At 47.8% G+C, this 19,940-nt stretch overlaps 1 protein-coding gene across 6 annotated transcripts in view; it reads right to left on the reverse strand.

Moving 5' to 3' along the window:
• SORCS1 (sortilin related VPS10 domain containing receptor 1) overlaps positions 1-19,940 on the reverse strand; it is a 572,181-nt gene that overhangs the window by 28,094 nt on the left and 524,147 nt on the right. For all 6 annotated transcript variants that reach the window (XM_066238956.1, XM_066238954.1, XM_066238951.1 and 3 more), the window contains exons 20-23: positions 17,505-17,638; positions 14,856-14,979; positions 8,612-8,724; positions 5,642-5,773 (exon numbers count right to left, since the gene is read on the reverse strand). In XM_066238956.1, the coding sequence (XP_066095053.1) occupies positions 5,642-5,773; positions 8,612-8,724; positions 14,856-14,979; positions 17,505-17,638 (503 nt within the window). The remainder of the gene's footprint in view (positions 1-5,641; positions 5,774-8,611; positions 8,725-14,855; positions 14,980-17,504; positions 17,639-19,940) is intronic.

The following is a 19,940-nucleotide window of genomic DNA, read 5'->3' on the forward strand; positions in this document are numbered from 1 at the left end:
ATGTAGGCATATAAAAATAGTCTGAAAATATTAATTATATTTCAGAAAGAATGTTTACTTCCTTCGAACACTGCCGATACACGGTTCCCCTCTCAAAGGTGCCTTTTCCTTCCCTGACTTCTGGATTCTGCACCTGTCGTCAGGTGTATAGGGGAACCCAAACAACCTCGGAGGGCTGACGTCTTTTCCACAGTCTTTTTGTTCTTTGTTAAGTGTTTTCATGCCCCTTAAGGATTCTGCAAGACAACCTGTAGGCAACCTATCTCCCCAGCAGAGCATCACAAACAACCTTGCCAGAGCAGGATGGTCTTTCCTCCCCTGAGGAAGCCAGGCCCAAATCTGCTTGCTTCTGATGACTCAGAGTGCAGGATTGGGAGGGGGGGAGAGTAAGGGCTCTACATCTAAGCAGCTGGCCTCAGGGGAGCAGGAGGTGCTATCCCTGATAAGGCCAGCAAAGGGCAAGCAGCCTCTTCCACTCACTGGAGATCTGAAATAAAGACTGGCAGAACCCTCCCAGAAGAAGGTCACTTGATTAACCCAGCCCACGTTACTTGATAACAAGGTCAAGTACTTCTCACTGTGAGGGATTTTCAATTTATTTCACAGACCAGATAGCTCAGTCGAAGCCAGCATCCCTCACCCCTGGGAATGCTATTTGAGGAAGCCAAGGCAGGAGAGCCAAGAGCCCTTTGCTGAGGCCCTGCCCCTTGCAGTCTTCAGGGACTATTCAGCCAGGGTCCCACTTCTTCCCCTGCAGGGGGTCCTATGTGTATATTTACAAGAAAGGGGCCCAGGCATTAAGAGAGGAGATAAAGTCGGCCCTTCCCAGTTCCTTCTGACATTCACAGTGCAGCCTTCAAACAAGAAGGAGTCCTCTCTGTTGTCTGGTTTTGCTTTGAATTCATTTAAAATTTCTGTGTAACTTATTATGAAGGAAGTCAGTTGCTTTTGCCTGCCTGGTGTTCCTTCTCTCTTGCCCACGTTTTCACTGAAGAACCACGTCCTTTTCCATCTCAGTCCATTTGATTTGGGAGAGGCCCCTATACCCGATTCAAGGAGGGTAGAACACATCAGAGTTGACAGTCTATCCGTTTGACCATGGGGCTAGTTAAGAGATTCCTGCTTCACCCAAGTCAGCCCAGTGGAAACTGTCAACTTGGGGCTCTTGTGATGCAGTTGGGGTGGGGCTGTCTTCCGCATGGGATTGACAGACTGACTAAACACAAGCTGGGACTTCCTGGAGCCGGTCTTGCTTTCCTACGTGTTGGCTTCATTCTTAGACAGAATTCCCACGTGGGACCAAAGAAAAGGAATGAAAAAAGAAGGAGCGATAAAGAGAAGGGCGTAATTTGATGATGCTTTTGAGTAGCTCTGAATTCATCCATGCCCGAACTATATAGTTAGATTTCTCAACTAAATAAGCTCAGAACTTTACTTTTTCCCCTAAATGTGTTTGAATTAGACAGCTGTTCATTGCATGAGAAACACACACACACACACACATACACACACATACACACAAATGCAAAACAAAGCAGAACATCTTTCATTCATTTCCTGGTACAACAGCCTTGGTGTTTTCGGGTCTACAGAAGTAGAGTGGTCCCCAAATCCATGTCTGCAGCATGTGGAGGGGGGTGCCCAGAGGGGGGAGGGAGAGGACCAGTCTTGACAGTTAGTTGCAGAAACAGAACTAGAATCTCATTCTTCCCAGTGAGTTGTTTGGCCCCAGGCAAGTCACATCTCTACCTGGGGGCCCAAATTCCTTCATTTTACAAGTGACAGAGTCAGGGAGAAGGATCAAAGGACCCCTCTTTGGAGGAAAACTACAGGTGTCTGCTGGGCTGCCCCCCTTTCACAGGTGCTCGACACAGGCTCAGTTATGTTGATTTCTAAGATTTTATTATTATTATTTATTCATTTTAGAGAGGGGGAAAGAGAAAAAGAGAGAAAGTAGGCAGGAGGAGCAGGAAGCATCAAACCCCATCTGTGACTTGACCAGGCAAGCTCGGGGTTCAGAACCAGTGACCTCAGTGTTCCAGGTCAATGCTCATCCACTGCGCCACCCCAGGGCAGGCAGTTGTGTTGATTTCATTACTGCATTTTGTAATGAGGCACATAACGCTCTTCTCCCCAGCTAAGATAGTGACCTTATGTACCGTGTGTATCTTTGGTTTGGGCACTGCATTTAGCTTAGTTTGCATCCTGAATAAGGCTGATACGCTGGCACATTCTTTAAACAGTTACAATCTCTAGCTTGGTCCTTTGTTTTCCTTTATGCTATTAATCTGCATGATAACTTAGATGTGTCATCCTCTCTCCAGTATAGCCATTCATATATGTTCTTTCTGTTTCTTACTGACCTTGTTCTCTTCCGTAATTTCACTCATTAATCTTTTTTTCCCCTTACTCCCACCATCCTCTTTTCCAATATATGCCCTTGACTATATCTAACAATCTTAAATTATTTTTGCATTTTCCACATTTTCTTCTCCTAAATGGCCATAAATATAACCCTCATCCATTTACCATTTATTGGGTATCTACTATAAGAAATGATACTGCTTTGCTGTATCATTTCTTTAATGGTATCCCAAACACGCTTTGAGATGGGTATTATAGATTGTGTGCCTTTGGCTGAATTATTTAACTTTTCAGGTCCTGTTTTCTTCATCTACAAAATCTATACAATGACTATCTGAGCTGAACCTAGAAACCTGGTTTACATGGCTCCAAACCTGTGCTCTTTCTAACAAAGTAGCTGGATGCCCTACAGATAAACCAAATGCTAAGTCACACAGTCTTCAAAGAAGCCAGCTGCGCTCAGGTCTCTGATTAATGGTTTATCAATACCTGGAACCAGGCGACCTAGGGACCATCACTCAGCTCTCTGAGAATGCCTTTGGAGGAGGCACTCAGATAAGACAGAGACACAAGGGAAACAAGAAGTCCAGAGAAAACCATCAACATAAAATACATTCCTAAACAAACACAAGGTGTTTCCTGGAACATACAGAAGGTGTTTCCCTTCTGTCTCTTTTCCCTTCCAAGGAAACATCCAGAATGTATTCAACTTTTAGAGAAAAATGGAAATCATAAGACATAGAGATGCACAGATGATGTGGTGGCTAGGGAATTTGCTGGCTCTGAACCCGGACCGTTCCATCCTTGCAGAGATTGTATCTGGATTTCATAGACGCTCAGTAAGACTTGCAGAGGAGAGAAGGAGAGCCCTTAGCTAGAGATCATTTCCTTCTAGGTTCTCAGCATCAGGGCTGTAATAAAAACCCATCTGTTTTTCTCCTACTGAATTGCAGGGACAGGGAATCATTTGTAGAACACGACGGGGTGCTGAGTGGCCGTGCTGAGCAAGGTCAGGTGCAGGTCTGATGGGCCATCAGTGCCCTCCCTCCAATGGCAGGCCATTAGGAAGAGGGGTCCAACAGGGCTTTCCATGACAGCTCTGCTCTTTATGACTTGCACATGGAGAAAATGACAGAGGTGACTGTTGGGCAGATAAAATATATTATGTTCACTTTGTTAAAGATGGCGCTGCCCACGTGGAAGCCTGTCACCTAGGTGATTGCTTGCGATGGGCGTGATTGTATTAATGTGTGTTGGGAGAGGGCTTTTGCGCCAAAAAGTTTTAAAAGGAAGAGAGATCACGTTGTTCTGGGAGAAGAGGGATTACATTCTAGGATCGAGATGGTGAACCTTTTTCTAAAAACTGCCCACTTCTGCAGTGCTAGTCAACCTGGTCTCTCCTGCCCACTAGTGGGCGTTCCAGCTTTCATGGTGGGCGGTAGTGGAGCAACCAAATGGTGCTGTGATTCTAGGAGGAGCCCATGCTGTAGGAGAGCAGAGAAAGGCCACATGGAGGAAAGCAGAGGCAGCCAAGATGGCGGAATGCTGGGGAAGCCAGTCTGTGCAGAGTTTGTGCAGAGAGAAGGAGATGGGGAACAGAGGTGAATAAGGCTAGTAAGCTAGAAACCTTTGATTCTAGGAAACTCAGATAAGTCAGTAGCTTGGTGAGCACTGAATGAGTGGGTGTTAGAGCCCAGTGTGTGTTTTTACTTGCCCACCGGGTACAAGCTAGGATTAAAGGTAATGCTGTTTCATTACCGACTGTCTGAATCAAATGCGAACCAGCATGGGCCAAGCAGCTGTGATGGCGGTCATGGCTACTGGCTTTACAGTGACTTTTCTGCAGAGGGAGAAAGTGGCAGTTGAAAGAAGGGTGTGTGCAAGGAGGTAGGTCATGATGTAATGTGGGGTTGTTGTTAATCAGGCTGCTACAAGGGTTTCTCAGTCATCATGGAAGACTACAGATCATAGGACTAAATTATGGGACTTTTCTAAGTAAATTGAAAAGCTCCCAGTCTGGGGGTGGAAAATGCCAATATGTATTGTATGCCTCAGAGAAATTCTATTTTTAAAAATATATTTGCTAGAAAGAATTAAGAAACTGAAATCTGATTGTTTCTAATAGGCTAAGAAGACCAAGACTGATCATTTTAACTCAATGAATGGAGAAGAAGAACAAGGAAAACAACAGTAACATAATAATAATCACCACTATAGAGACTGGAGAGATTTTGAAATTAAAAGAAGGGGGGTGGGGAGGAAAAAGGATAAAAGAAGGCAGGTGAGAGAGAGAGAGACACACACACACACACACACACACACACACACACACACTAATATTCCAGAGGTGGTGGAAGTGAGGACATGAACCCCAAATAGTCAGTGGAGGTTTCCTGGAACCAGCATTACTCATTTGTTACAACCACATAGTAGACCAGGGGTCGGGAACCTATGGCTCGTGAGCCAGATGTGGCTCTTTTGATGGCTGCATCTGGCTCACAGACAAATCTTTAATAAAAAAATAATGTTAAAAATATAAACCATTTTCATGTATTACAATCCATTCATTTCCTACCGCTCATGTTCATGGTTGCAGGTGGCTGGAGCCAATCACAGCTGCTGTCCTCCGGGACAACGCCAAATTTTTATTGGATAATGCATAACGTACACAGGTCATTGTATGGCTCTCATGGAATTACATTTTAAAATATGTGGCGTTCATGGCTCTCTCAGTCAAAAAGTTTCCTGATCCCTGCTTTAGACCATCTTTACGTCGTGGTGGTAAAGAGGATTCATGACTTGTACAAAAGTTGTACCTTTTAGAAAGGAGTTCTGCCTATCCTGTCATTTAGCTCTCATGACATTGTTGGAATGAAAATAAGTAAAATAAGATACAAATAGGTTCAACGTCTACATCTTATTCAGCCACTTGCTCCCCCTATCCCCCGCTCAATATATTCCGCAGTTCATCACGTCAATGTGTGCTGATTAATCTGATTCACTATAAACTCTAGGACTATTCCACAGTGTGGACATATGTGTAACCTCTCCACGGCCTGCAACACTCTCACACGTGTTTCACGCTGAAGCTGTAGTTAGGATTCCCAGATTATGAGAAGGAAATGGAGAACCAGCCAGTCCAAGGCTCCACAAACAGCCGGTGAGTCCCCTTGCTCTCAAGCCGAGGTCCCTTAGAGCTGTTGTCCTGGTGGGCAGACACCAGCGGGAGTGGGATTCAGACCTCTGGGCGACGCTGAATGTCACCTGGGGGACTCACCTGCTCCAGCTCCTCAGCTGACCTTCTGCTCTCTCCTGCTGGATCCTGATACGGCAAGACGAAGAGCTCGGCAGCCGTGGGTAAGCCAGGAAGCACCGCCACCAGGATGTGGGGGCTCGGCACCCCCGTGGCCTGTGGGACAGACACAGAGGAGCGTGTGAGTCCTGCAGGAAAGATGATGGGAAGGGACCACGCGTTTAGCAGGGTGTGTGGGCGGGGTGGGCAGAAGACACAAGGGGTTGGGGGCGGGGTGTACAAGCCATGTCCTGGGTCCCCGAAGGCAGGGACATGAGAGCCCACACTGGGCTACCGCGCAGGCTCCGGAGTCGGACGGTCCGAGGTTTGATCTCAGCTCCATCCCTGGGAGAACTTAAAACACTTTCTCTCCTCTGCCTACATTCCCTCGAATAACAGGTGGGGATACTGGCCATACTTATACAAGGGTGGTTTTGAGAATTAAACAAGTTGCACATAAAATGTTTGCAGTACTGGCCGGGGAGTTCCGTGTCAGTTCTTCTTCCTACGGGACATCTCTCGTCAGCGGGCCGTGCCAGGGAGAAGACCCTCACTTAGTAAACGTTATCATCGGCCCCTCACGCCTTAGCTGGCGTGAACCCAGCCCCCCCGCCCCCTTCGGGGCAGACAGGAGTTACTCCTTCAGATTGCCCAGTCACATCTTAATGACTCAACCTGATATAACTCCCCCCTATCATTATCCTAAACTATCCTTATATAAAAAAAAAAGACTTAACAAGTGACATTCAGTGGAAGATTCTGTGGTAAAAAAAGTCAACAGAGAAAGCCCATTTGATGAGGCAGAGGCAACTGATTTTTTACCCAATTCTGTCATGTTATGAATAGGAAAAGTACAAATAATTTGACCCCAAGCTATACCCCTTATCGGCTTCATTAAGGTAAACTTGGCAATGTGGTGCTTTGGGACTTAAGAAAATGGCCAAAGAGAGGGTGGGGCACTAGGGACCAGGAGCTGGGTAGCCAGGGAGTTTTCAAAACTGCCTCTGCCCCTGCCCGCTGCAGCCTGCACTGAGGGAAGTTGAGCCCCTTATTCTGTATTGAGCTGATCAAGCTCTATGCCAGCCTAGAAATATTGATGAACAGTCATTTCTAGCCCACTGGACAGCTGGTGGAGAGGTGAAGGCCCGGGGCATCTGATCCCCAGACAATAAATGCGAAGAGAAATCAGCCTGGAAAAGCGGTCATTGCTGAGATAATGTCTGGTTGATAAATCACACTGGGCCAACAGACAGCTGCCTGGGAGACAGATCTACAGGGACAGATTCCTAAAATGCTGCAGACTGAAGGAAGTGGGCAGTGGGTTCATTCAAGGGTGCAAGTCATTCGTCAGCAGAGGAAAGAAAGCAATTATCAACCAGAGCCGAACAGCTCCCAAGACAGAAGGGCCTATTCCAGTGGGGCCTGCAGTCTAGCAGCTGCGCCCCCTGGAGGCCATAATGTTTAGCCACCCTAATGTCATGGATGCTGAGAGTCCTGCAGAGGAAGGTGACAGGGCGAGTACCCAAAGGCACATGATGACACCCCTTCACCCCTTCTTCACCGCACTGCTCCACTCATCCCTGTCTCTCCGTGTAGTAAAGCTAAGGATGGAAGTAGAGTGGAGTGGTTATGAAACCATGAAATCAAGCCTCAAACCTTGGGATTCTTACTCTCGGGCCAGAATTTTAACTGTATGACCTTGGATAAGTAATGTGTCTCTAAATTCAGTTTCCTCACCTGGAAAATGAGAATAATCATACTCTCTACATGCCAAGGTATTTTTTTTTTTTTTAGTGATTAAATGCGTTAAAAATTTCAAAGCACTGAGAAGAGTTTCTGAAATATTGTAAGTGCTAAATAAATATCAGCACAAATAATGGTGTAAGTATGGGGAAGGCTGGCACTTGGCTAAAAGGTTGGATGCAAGGTCTGCTTTTTGAGCAGGGACTATCTGAATAGCTCTGTCCCATAATTCACTGTGTCACGAGGCACCATGTACTGGGTGCAGGAAGAAATGTGCACGCGCATGTCTGCGTGCGTGCGCGCGCACACACACACACACACACACAAAACCAACAAAACAAACAAGAAAAACCCTACATTGACTTTCCTTTGTGGTTAAGCATAGACCAAGCCTCTCATCTCTGATTTTCTGGGTTTGTGCAATAAATCCAAGCAGCTCCACGAGAAGACATCCTGCTCTGATCATACATGAAAGTGGGCATGAACAGGGCAGTGTGTCCGAAAGGAGGTGTCCTCTCAAAACGTCAGTGACATTTGCTCAGAGAGGGATAAATCATGTCACCTGGTTATTTCCCCAGTAACCCCAGAAGCTGTGTTTCATATATAAAAACCCAGACACCAGACTCAGACCTTTCAATTCAATGTGTGTCTTCATTGCTTATCAGCTCCTAGGCACTAGGCAAGTTATTACACCTCTCTGAACCTCAGCTGCTTTGTCTGCAAAATGAAGGCAATTAGACTTTCCTGTCAGGGTGGTTGTAGGCGACAAATGCCTTTAAAAGAACTGGGACATAGAAGGATGACTAGCCATCCTGTTCTCAGTGCTCACTGTGCTCTGAGGCTCACAGTCCATGAGCTGGAACCCAGGGCGGCTCTAATTGGGTTCACCTGCTTCTTTCAGTATTAAGACACACAAAACCAGAAGCTGATGTTATACTTACTAATGGCTCCTCCCGAACCCAGCTAACTGTCACAGATGCCCACGTTCTTCTCTAAGCAGAGTTGAGGACCACATGTGTGCTTACAGGTTCACAGTCCCCAAAGCATATAGGACATGTCTGCAAGCATCGAGCTCCTGTGCGATAGCAGACAGATCTCCCACGGTCCAGCTGTTTCCTGTCATTTCCTTACACAAGGATCCCCTCAACAGGAAGCTCTTCCACGACAGGGAGAAAACGTGCCCAGGCAAGAGGAGGGGGTGTGTGTACTCACTTCCACCAGGGACTTTTTGATGACCCGACTGATGTCCCTCCTCCACTCAGGAATGTCCGGGTTGTAGTTGTCCAGGTTTGGAGAAAAGGACAGGCGAAGAGATCGAAATTCCTCTGGGGATACAACAGCAGGGTGATTACTATAAGTCGTATACCGTATTTCCCCACATACAAGACACTCCCATGTATAAGATGCACCTTAATTTGGGGGCACAAAATTTGGAAAAAAAAAAGTATTACATAAAGTTATTGAACTCAAGTTTTATTCATTATAAAATTCATACAACTCCTCATTACTGTCAAAACTCCCAGCCATTAGCTTCTCCTCACCTGTATCTGATGACGAATCACTGTCTTCAACAATGACCGAAAAAACAAGCATGAAAAAGTGGGAAATGCAAGTAAAAAAATCTACAACCACTGTATAAGACACACCCAGTTTTTAGACCTCAAATTTTTCCAAAAAATGGCACATCTTATTCATGGGAAGACATGGTAGTTTTCTCAAGAAGTGTGTCATACTTTGTATTTTACACAAAACCCTAATGGAGGGCCTTCTCCCCCCACAATCACCAGAAAGACCCTACTAGAGGGAAAATGCAATGTCCCACCCCTGCTCCTCATTTTCTAGACCAGGGGTCCCCAAACTTTTTACACAGGGGGCCAGTTCACTGTCCCTCAGACCATTGGAGGGCCGGACTATAAAAAAAACTATGAACAAATCCCTATGCACACTGCACATATCTTATTTTAAAGTAAAAAAACAAAACGGGAACAAATACAATATTTAAAATAAAAAACAAGTAAATTTAAATCAAGAAACTGACCAGTATTTCAATGGGAACTATGGGCCTGCTTTTGGCTAATGAGATGGTCAATGTGCTCCTTTCATTGACCACCAATGAAAGAGGTGCCCCTTCCGGAAGTGCAGCGGGGGCCGGATAAATGGCCTCAGGGGGCCGCATGTGGCCCGCGGGCCGTAGTTTGGGGACCCCTGTTCTAGACCTAAGCCCTGGGCTCTGGCCCCTGCCTAGCTCCCCTGACTTTGCCCGTTGTCCCAGTTCTGGACTCTGCACTCCCGACATGCAATGACCTGGAGAGCCCGGAATGCATTTCCTATGACCCCGGGCCTTTGCACACACCAGCCCTTGCCTACCCTGCCCCATCCTTCCCATCTTCTACGCACGCAACAGTCAGGCTCTGACCGAATCCCTTCTCCCACCATGCTTTCATTTTCTTCTTTATGGTGTTTTGCACATACTTTCATTATTATTGTGTGATTGCATAATAATTATTATATCATTACATGATTATTACCATAGTCATTCTGTTGCTGTTTTGTGTTTGCATGAAAGTTTTATTCAACGGAACTTAAAGCGCCTTAGTTCAAGGGTTTGGTTGGTTGTCTCGGTCCAGGAAGTAGGCGGGACTACCAACACAAGGGTTTTATGAGGAGAATCTATGAGAGAAATGGAGGGAAAGCCAGAGGCGCTTGGAGCACCATCAGACTGTGATGCCTACGTGACCCTTTAGCGGAAGAGGGGAGGAAGCATGGGTGATTGCTCTGCACACAAGGGAGGTTCCAAAAGACTGTTGGGGAGCCTTCTCGCCAAAGCCAGCCAGGGGAGTCCCCTGTGTCCCAGGAATGGATCTGCCTTAGCATTCTGTCTCCCCCAGTCACCGGCTGGCATCACTCAGCATGGCGCTGGGTGGCACGGTTTCATGGTACTTGAGGAACTTAACTCAGCCCCATATTTGGCACATGGCTCCGCACTGCATTTAGAATAAAATTCAGATTCTGAGCCTGGCCTTCATCGCCCCACACAATGCAGCGCTGACTCTCTGGGCTGCCCCGTGTCCTGCGGGCCTCCCTGCACTGCGGGGCGTGTCCTTCTCCGGGCTTCTCAGGCTGCCCCTCCCCTCCCCACATCAGCTCACTTCCGTTTCCCCACATTCAAGCATTCTCAACTCTTTCTGATCTCTCCAGGGAGAAGCCCTTCCCACCAGCCACTGAGGTGTCCTCCCTGGTACCAACTCAAACACCCTTGATTAAGTGACTCGACTCTTCCGTATTTCTTGCTGCTGCTTAAACTATGTTGCTTCCGTCATCTGTCTCCTGGTGGGACATAACCTCAGTGAGGCCCGTGTTCCTGCCTCTTTATGAAATAGGACCCTGTTCATGGTAGCTTTTTCAACTGTTATCTGAATAGAGTCAATTAATTAATAACTTTTCTGTTGAATAAATAAATGCATAAATTATAGAGCAGGCTCCCTGTAATTTCTGCTTTCATGATTTCACAAACATTTCTTTTTTGTCATAAGCAGGCCTTGCTGTTTCGGCAGAGATTCAGTGATACCAGCAATGCTGCTTACACATTCAGGAAACATAACAGTCCACCTGCGTCTCCTAACAATGCTAACCATTCATCGGACACAGGCTTTGATGACTCTTACGTCATAAGGTGTGCATTAATGGCAACTGGCCTATTCCAAAGATGTGCTTTTCAAAGCTCGACAATTTTATGAGTCACTGGTTACCTATGTGAATACCACCCCCTCGGCACTGAGGGAGAAGGATGAAACACAGGCGAATTAGAAGCCTGGTCCACAGCAGCACCACAAAATCACTCAGAGTCCTAACTCGCACCTTCGAAGACAGAAGTTTACGTCATTTTCACTTTCTCGGAGTCTCTTATCAAACTGCCAAAACTGCATCGAAAAGGGAAGATGTTTATCTTAATAAGGGACACAAATGAGAAAAATGACGGAGCTCCCTCTGTCATTACTAAGCATGCTAAACAGCAGAGCAGGAAGGGTTAGTAGCTGAGACAGCTAGAATGAAATCGATGCAACAAACGGAAGATGCAGACAGGAATTCTACACATTGGCATCTTCCTTCCTTCCTTCCTTCCTTCCTTCCTTCCTTCCTTCCTTCCTTCCTTCCTCCCTCCCTCCCTCCCTCCCTCCCTCTCTTCCTTCTTTCCTTCTTCCCTCCCTTCCTCCCTCTTTCCCTCCCTCCCTCCATCCTCCCCCCACCCTTTTTTGTATTAAAAAGGCAAATCTGTGACTTGAGCAGAGTAAAGGACACAATGCCAATGAGGTTTTCTTCCCTCTGGTCTATTGTGTGGCTTTGAGTGGACAATCTTTCCTCTGTCAACTCCCCAAGTATGATGCCTCTTTCAACATGACCATGAGGGCCTTAATGGTCCCCTCAACTTGACGACATTTTAGGCGACATTCAGGTTTCTTCCTGACTGAAGGCCCCTGACCTCCCTTTTCTCAGAACATTGACTTTGGAAAACTTGGCAGTTGTAAATTTTTTCTCTGCCCCTTTGTGAGGCACATCTTCTGGAACCCAGGCATGGCTTTCTCAAGGGCCTGGGAACCAGCTCTTTGAAATGTAATCATCAAGGAAAACAGACCTGCTGCCGCCAGGAGGGTAGGAGCCCGCCTTCCAGAGGCACCAATGAGCCCTCGCCATGGCCTAGTCACGCTGATGACCCCCGCACACCCAAATTCTCCAGTACTTTTCTACCAGCCCAGCCCAGAGTGTGAAAATCTTCCTGCCTTTTGTTTTAGTGGAGTTCAATCTTGCCTAACTTCTTGTGTGGCAATTTGCCTTTAATATCTCACAAATGTCATTAAAATGTTCTGATCATACCTATGCAACTCTGGACAACTCATCTGAGGTTTGATGGTGCAAGGATTTGGTTAGAGGACGGGGGGACCACTTCCCCTGCTCACGCTTCTAATGAAGAGGACTTTTTTCAATGAAGATGACACATTTGGTGGAGTGACGCTCTTTTGGATGATGCCTCTTGAGAAATTTTAGGGAGAGGAAAAAATTAACAGTAACAAGGGAGTAGAAAGTGTTTAGAAACATTCCCTTTGGATTCAGAGTCTTAGGCTCTGTTTATTACATTTATCTCCTATTTTCATTTGTAAAGCAAGGATAATTACAGCATATTTCTCATAACTCTGTCTCATATGTCTGTTCAATGAAACAGATCACATATATCAAGCAAGTGCTTAGAGTTAGTAGATGCTGGTGAGGGTTTCATTGACATTCATTACTGTCACTGCCCGCACCATATTTAGTACTGGATCTGTCACTAAACAGCATAATAACTTTAAGCCAATAATTTCCCACTTCTTGGCCACAATTTCCTATCTGAAAGATAATGAGTTGGATCATATAAGCTCAGAGTGTCTAGGTGTACAGTTCTCTCTGTAGTTTTAATGAAAAGGCTGCCGATAGGCTTAACCAACAGGGCATCTGAGGAACAAGTGGATCCGTGGTCATTAGTGACACCTGCGACATCCAGGAAGAAGAGAGAGGAAAAAAGAGCAACAAGATGCGAGAGCCAGGTAGGTGGGGTCATCTCAGAGCATAGGTCCTGGCTACAGGTGGTCTGTGTTGGAAGCCCAGGTCCTGCACTCACTAGTTAGGACAAGTTATTCACCCTTCTGAATAAAAGAGTAGTATCACTACCGCCCAACACTAGGGTTGTTATGAGGATTCAGTGCATTCCATGGCACAGAAAGGAGTAGAGAAGGAAAGAGAAGCACAGGTTGTCCTTTTGGACAATGGCCTGGCCAGAGCGTTGCCTCACTGACGGAACCTTGTGAGAAAAACCACAGCCCTGGTTTACTTTCACTTACTATTTGGACTTATCAAGCCTCGTGGTGGTGGTGGTGGTGGTGTTAGAGAACATTACAAAATCTGACATCCAGCTATGCAAGGAATATCACCCTCAGTTGTGTTCAATGTTGCTTACAAATTACTTTTGGAATTTGAAGGTCAAATTGGCGAGATGAGAAATGAAAAACAGAACCTGCATCAGAATCAATTAATTATGGAACTGAAACAATTGTTTTTATCTGAACTACCAGCTGATGTCTGCCTGACGATCTATCTATCTATCTTTCTATTAATTCTCACTCCTTCCTTTTCTCCATCCATTTTGTATTCTTTCTCTGCATCATGTTTACTTTCCCTATCTCCTTTAAAATTCTTTTTTCAATTTCAATTTCCCATGATGCATATGCACCACTTCCGCATTAACAATAAAAGTTTACGTTTTTACCATCTACTAATACCGTGTAGTGCATCCATCTGAATATCATTCTATGCAGAAAAAACCTCCCTGAATGCGATCAACTTGTATAAACTGTTTCCTCAATCTCCCATTTTCAATCAATAATTCCACTTTTCCATTTTAGTCAATTTTCATTCCATCTAATACTCTGACCATACTCAACTTCCCCAATGGATTATAAAACTGTTCTGTACAGAGACTTGTTCAAATCAATAGCCAGTCTATGACAATGCATGACACCTGCTTGTTATGACCCTGCCATCTCTTTTAATCTAGTAGAATCTTTTTATGATACAGATTTGTGTAAAAGATTTTCAGGGTAGCTAGACATTGGTAGAGTCCTTTTAATAATCAAGACTTTTAAAATTGAACCTTATAGCCCTTACCAGTTGGCTCAATGGTACAGTGTCCTCCTGGCATGTGGATGTCCCGGGTTTGATTCCCAGTCAGAGCACATAGGAGAAGCGACCATCTGCTTCCCCAACTCTTCCCTCCCCCTTCTCTCTCTCCTTTCTTTTCTCCTCCCTCCACCATGGCTTGGTTGTTTTGAGCAATTTGTCCCCGAGTGCCGAGGATGGCTTTGTGGCTTTTGCCTCAGCCACTAAAAATAGCTCAGTTGCCAAGTAATGGAGCAATCAGCCCCAGTTAGGCATAGCACTGCCCCATGGGGGCTAACAAGGAGGATCCTGATCAGAGTGCATGCAGGAGTCTGTTTCTCTGACTCCCTTCTTTTTACTTAATAAAAAATTGAATCCTATAAAAGGCCTCAATATTAACCATTTCCTTTTACAGTTGTTTTTCATTATCCCAACAGTACCAATATACCAAATGGAATGAAAGAGCCTTACACACTAGTAAGCTTGCTGTACCCTGCCTAAGGAGAGTGAGTGAAGAGTCACTCCATGTGCCCCAGAGCCACGCCAGGAAAACAAAACAATAAAAACCCTCTGTGTCTTGTGACTAGTATTTTGCTGGTGAACCACATCTTCGCCAGAGAAGGAGCCCAGAGGTGGCTCATCTCTTTTGTAGTGACTGTCCTCTGTGCTCTGGTGGGAGGTCACGAGCCGGATGGCCTCTGGCACTGGGGTACCAGTAACCCCGTCCGAGCAGGAGGGCGGCAGTGAACCACGAAGACGGAGTACTCACCATACACCGCAATGGTCTTGGTGTCCTGCAGGATGGCGTTCCCAGCAGAGACCTGCACTGTGATGGTGTTCATCCCTTCGGAAGTAAACTTGAACGAGATGCTTCCCTCCAAGGTGATCAAGGGCTAAAATAAAGAAGGGCACGGTGTGGGGAGGAGGGAGAAGCTCGTCACTTACAGACCAGACAGAGACTAACGAGCTACTTAAACCAGTGGAGGCTCTTTCTGGTGACAACTGACCCCATCTACAGCTCCCCATCATCTCGAGTCCAGGCCAGCAGGGGGCGATTAGAGCCATGACCCCCAGCGGCTCTGCCCGTTCCTTGTGAACCTGACACGTCTCTTCCGGCGCCTTCCAGACTGAGGGCTGGGAAGATCGACAGGTCTTGCTGCTGGTGGGATACACGTCTCTCTTTCTGGACAACCTAACTCATATCAAGCGGATCCTTTTATCCAAAGAAACAGTCAAATCAGACGAGCACGGGGGGCTCATATCAATCCAGATTGAAGCAGTCCAAGCTGCTAGTTGTTTATCTCCCGGGTACCCTCTTCATAATAAATTACAATGGAGCACAGCAACCATGAACACCAAAACCATGGGAGTCAGACAGCAGTGACCTGGTGTGGTGGAGCCCTGTTAGCAGCTTCCTAGAAGCAGCTGCTATGGAAACGCACACTAATTGGATAGAGGTTTGAGGACTCAAAAAGAGAGAGAGAGAGAGATTTGGAGCCGTGCCTATAATACAATTGGATGCCAGGGTCCTGGAGGGGAAGATTATTAGCCTCTTGACCTCCCTCAACTCGTTTCCTGCAATCATTTCTCTCCTGTCTTTTCTTAATTAATTTAAAAATCAAAATTCATAGTATTCCCCACACGGCAGAAGGCAGAAGAACTTTGCTTCACACGATCTGTTGAAAATTTGGTTTTCTACTCAAAGGCAAATCATAGAAGACACAGAAGAAAGTTGTTTAGGACCTTCAGGCGAGTACCCTAGAGTTCTGCCTTCCCACTGTGGGTCGCGGGTCCCACGTGGGCCGAATTGACAGGCATAGTTTCTGAGGTCATTAAGAAAGGGCTTCTTGGCCCTGGCTGGTTGGCTCAGCGGTAGAGTGTCGGCCTGGCGTGCGGGGGACCCGGGTTTGATTCCCGGCCAGGGCACATAGGAGAAGCGCCCATTTGCTTCTCCACCCCCCCCCTCCTTCCTCTCTGTCTCTCTCTTCCCCTCCCACAGCCAAGGCTCCATTGGAGCAAAGATGGCCCGGGCGCTGGGGATGGCTCCTTGGCCTCTGCCCCAGGTGCTGGAGTGGCTCTGGTCACGGCAGAGCGACGCCCCGGAGGGGCAGAGCATCGCCCCCTGGTGGGCAGAGCGTCGCCCCTGGTGGGCGTACCGGGTGGATCCCGGTCGGGCGCATGCGGGAGTCTGTCTGACTGTCTCTCCCCGTTTCCAGCTTCAGAAAAATACAAAAAAAAAAAAAAAAAAGAAAAGAAAAAAGAAAGGGCTTCTTTTCAGCTAAGTGAGGTTAACTATAGAGGTGAGACATTCCCTTCACTGTCCAGATCAGAGAGATTTCCTCCCTGGCCTGTGCAAGCTTATGTCCCAAGGTAAGAGCCAGCCCAAATTCAGCTCTGGAGTAGAAAAATATTTGCATTTAAAAAAATGCATTGCACGGGAACAAGAAGGTCGCCCAGTGAAAGCACTTCTGCTGGAAGTAGAAGCGGCCCTCCAGCCCGAGCCAACCCCTCCGGCCGGGGCCAGCCCCTCCCGGGGCCTGCGCCCTCAGTGCTCCTGCCTGAACCTGGAAGGACGTTTTAATTTCCAGGAAGGGAGCAAGTTCAGAAGTGCAGCACAGCATGTGGCCAGGCACGAGAATAAAACTCCACGCAGGCACTGGGAGACCTCGGGGCTGGGCCCTGCACAGCGCAGCAGGGTGAGGCGGGACCGGCCTCACTGTCTGAGGCATCCCCACTTCGTGACTGTGAAAATGGGGGACTCACAGTCACTGAGGTTAAGGTTTTAAATGGCGAGTGACTGTTGACCACAGGGAACGTTTCAGGGAAACTCAGGGAAAAGCTGACCTGCTACACAAGCGCCTGGGGCTGAGGCAGGGTGAGGAGGCCAGTGGGCGGCTGGGTGGTAACGGGCACCGGGTGGCTTTGCCTGGCCTATGTCCAGTCACCTCTTTTCCTTTTGGGGGACCTTTCCTTCCCTTGTCTCGGTCTATGTGGTCCTAGGGAGGCTGACACCCTCATACCCATCCCGCTGCGGTCAAGGCCTGGCCAATCGCAGCCATCCCCGGGTTTCTGGGAGAACTTTGGGCGAAGAGAGTTTATTTTCTCTGCTGAGCATTGGGGGGGGGGGGTGGTGAAGCTCGGGTTCTAGGGTCGCTGCCAAGGCAGGTCCAAGTGCAGAAGGACAAGGACACAGGAGGGCAGAGGCAAGGGGATGGGATGAAGTGGGGAGCGAGAGAACTGGAGACAGGCAGAGAACCCAGAGGGACAGAGGGACAGAGGACTCGCAGACGGAGAGACTGATGCACGGGGCGCCTACCGGCCCCGGGGCCACACCCCCTCAGACCCCCGAGTTACAGAAGCCGTCTCATTCCCGGAGCAGCCGGGAGACCCCACGCGTGTCGTTTCCAACACCACCCACCTCCGTGTTGTTCCCGTACCACCACACGTAAGTGAGGGTGCCCACTTGGCTGGGCCACAGCACGGCCGTCGCGTTGACCTCTTTGTTCTTGGTGGTGACAAAAGGAAGGGACAGGTGCACGTGCTCCAGGGGACCTGAGGCACAAGAGAAAAGAGAGGCAGAGAGAGGGAAGAGCTTTCTGGGTCCCGCCTTCCTGACTCTGACTCAGTCAGCAGCCAGTGGTTCTGAGAAACCCACGACTGTGTTCTGTCCACTATTCTCCATGCAGTGAGGAACAAAACCAAGATTTTTCCAGCGGAGTGACCCGGTAGCAGGAAGTCAATCAAGACAGCTTTTTGCTCACCACCCACATCCATATCAGAAGGCACTGATTGGGTTTCATAAATATCCCATTTAGGCCCTGGCCGTTTGGCTCAGTGGTAGAGCGTCGGCCTGGCATGTGGAAGTCCCGGGTTCGATTCCCAGCCAGGGCACACAGGAGAAGCGCCCATCTGCTTCTCCCACCCTCCCCCTCTCCTTCCTCTCTGTCTCTCTCTTCCCCTCCCGCAGCCAAGGCTCCATTGGAGCAAAGATGGCCCGGGTGCTGGGGATGGCTCCTTGGCCTCTGCCCCAGAGGCTAGAGTGGCTCTGGTCGCAACAGAGCAACACACCGGAGGGGCAGAGTGTCGCCCCTGGTGGGCGTGCCGGGTGGATCCCGGTTGAACGCATGCGGGAGTCTGTCTGACTGTCTCTCCCCGTTTCCAGCTTCGGAAAAATACAAAAAAATAAAAAAAATAAAAAAAAAATCTCATTTAGAGCTCTTCTTGCCCAACCCCCTCCTGCCCTGGTTCATACACCGCACAGCCCCCGCAGCCGGACGTTCCTACTTTCTTACAGATATCCCTGTTCTAACCCATGCTAACCCATCCCTACGATCCGGCTGCCGCTTTACGTGCTCAGTGCCCACCTCCCTCAATAGTACACAAGCTCCACCAAGTGCCAGGTGCCCCAGTGCCTGGGAGAAAAATATGTGCTCCAGGGCGAGGGGACAGCAAGCCCTCGGACCGTGAAGGGGAGGTGGCTCTCCGTGGCTGAGGAATAGCAGGAAAGCCCAAAGAGCTGCAGCGCAGAGATGGGGGAGGGCGCAGGAGCCGATGAGATCTAGGAGGTACTCAGGACACGTAGCACACTGGCCTTGCAGGCCCTGAAATATGTGTGTACGTGTGTGTTTGCGTAACTTCACTCTTGCATGCATGTACAGTATACATTCATGGTGATGACTGTGCACCTTCTCGCCCTCCAAATTGTTCTGAGGGAGGTTTTCCTAGAAAGCCAACTTGATCACGCTATTCACATGCTCAGATTAAAATTCGCATTACCTAATGACAACCGCAATGATGGCTAACACCTATTGATCTAAAATTCGTGAGACCGAGAACACCGGCCGCAAACTTTTGGAGGATAAAAGCCCTTCACACATAAATAAGGCTAGCACGGTTTCTGAGCCGTAGCGGATACTCGAACATTCTCTGGGTCACAAGTGATATGACTTCTGTCTCTCTGCTTTTGTCCCTGCTTCTCTCTCTTCATAGAATGTGAGGCTCCGTGACCAGCATACCGACCAGAATTGATTTTCTGGCTTATAAGCCGTATGATAGAAAGTAGTCACAGTCAGAACGGTTCAACGTGGTCCTAAAAGGGCAGCGTTGCTGAGTGACGGCCGTGGACCACACAGCCTGCTAATGACTGTTTATTCACATTTAATCCTCCCAGCAACACAGTGAAGCAGACACTAATATTGTCCCCATCTAGAGATGAAGAAACAGAGAGAGGTGACCTTCCTCGATGCCAGGGTGGAGACTAAAGCAGTCTGACTTCAGACCCCACTCTCTGGCCAGCTGAAAATGGGCACATTTCAACAAAAGAGCTATTACAGGTCACTCCTTACTGGCGACTTGAGTGGGATCCAGGCACTGGGAAGTGAACTACACACGTACTCCCCTGCACTGCATGGCTCTTGCTCTGCCCCTGTTGGCTCCAGCAGGCCATGCCTTGTCCCAACCCAAGACCTTGGCTTTGACACTTTTCATATGGCACCTGTCAGCCTTCAAGTCTCAGTTCTAGGGTCCCCTTGTGTGTGACAGTTCTCCTGACTCCTCAGAGCTGAGTTAAATGAATCCATTAAAATGTAAGAACTTGATTGGCTCTGTTCACTCCATTCTAGAAGGGGTCCTTTTCTTGGTCTCTGTCACATAGGAACATTTAAGAAGTTTTTTAGTGTCAGACCATCAAAGTAAGACTGATGCTGGTATATCCTAATAATGACAAGAACTGAATCATGCTACTGAGATATGGTCAGTCATTCATTTCAATGGTTTTTGGTCCAGTGTCAGGCATCTTTCTAGGGGACACCTGGCACTGGATGGAGCTCAAGTATTATTGAGGGCGGGGGGCATG

This window comes from Saccopteryx bilineata, chromosome 7 (assembly GCF_036850765.1).
Source record: "Saccopteryx bilineata isolate mSacBil1 chromosome 7, mSacBil1_pri_phased_curated, whole genome shotgun sequence".
Taxonomy (NCBI): Eukaryota; Metazoa; Chordata; class Mammalia; order Chiroptera; family Emballonuridae; genus Saccopteryx; species Saccopteryx bilineata.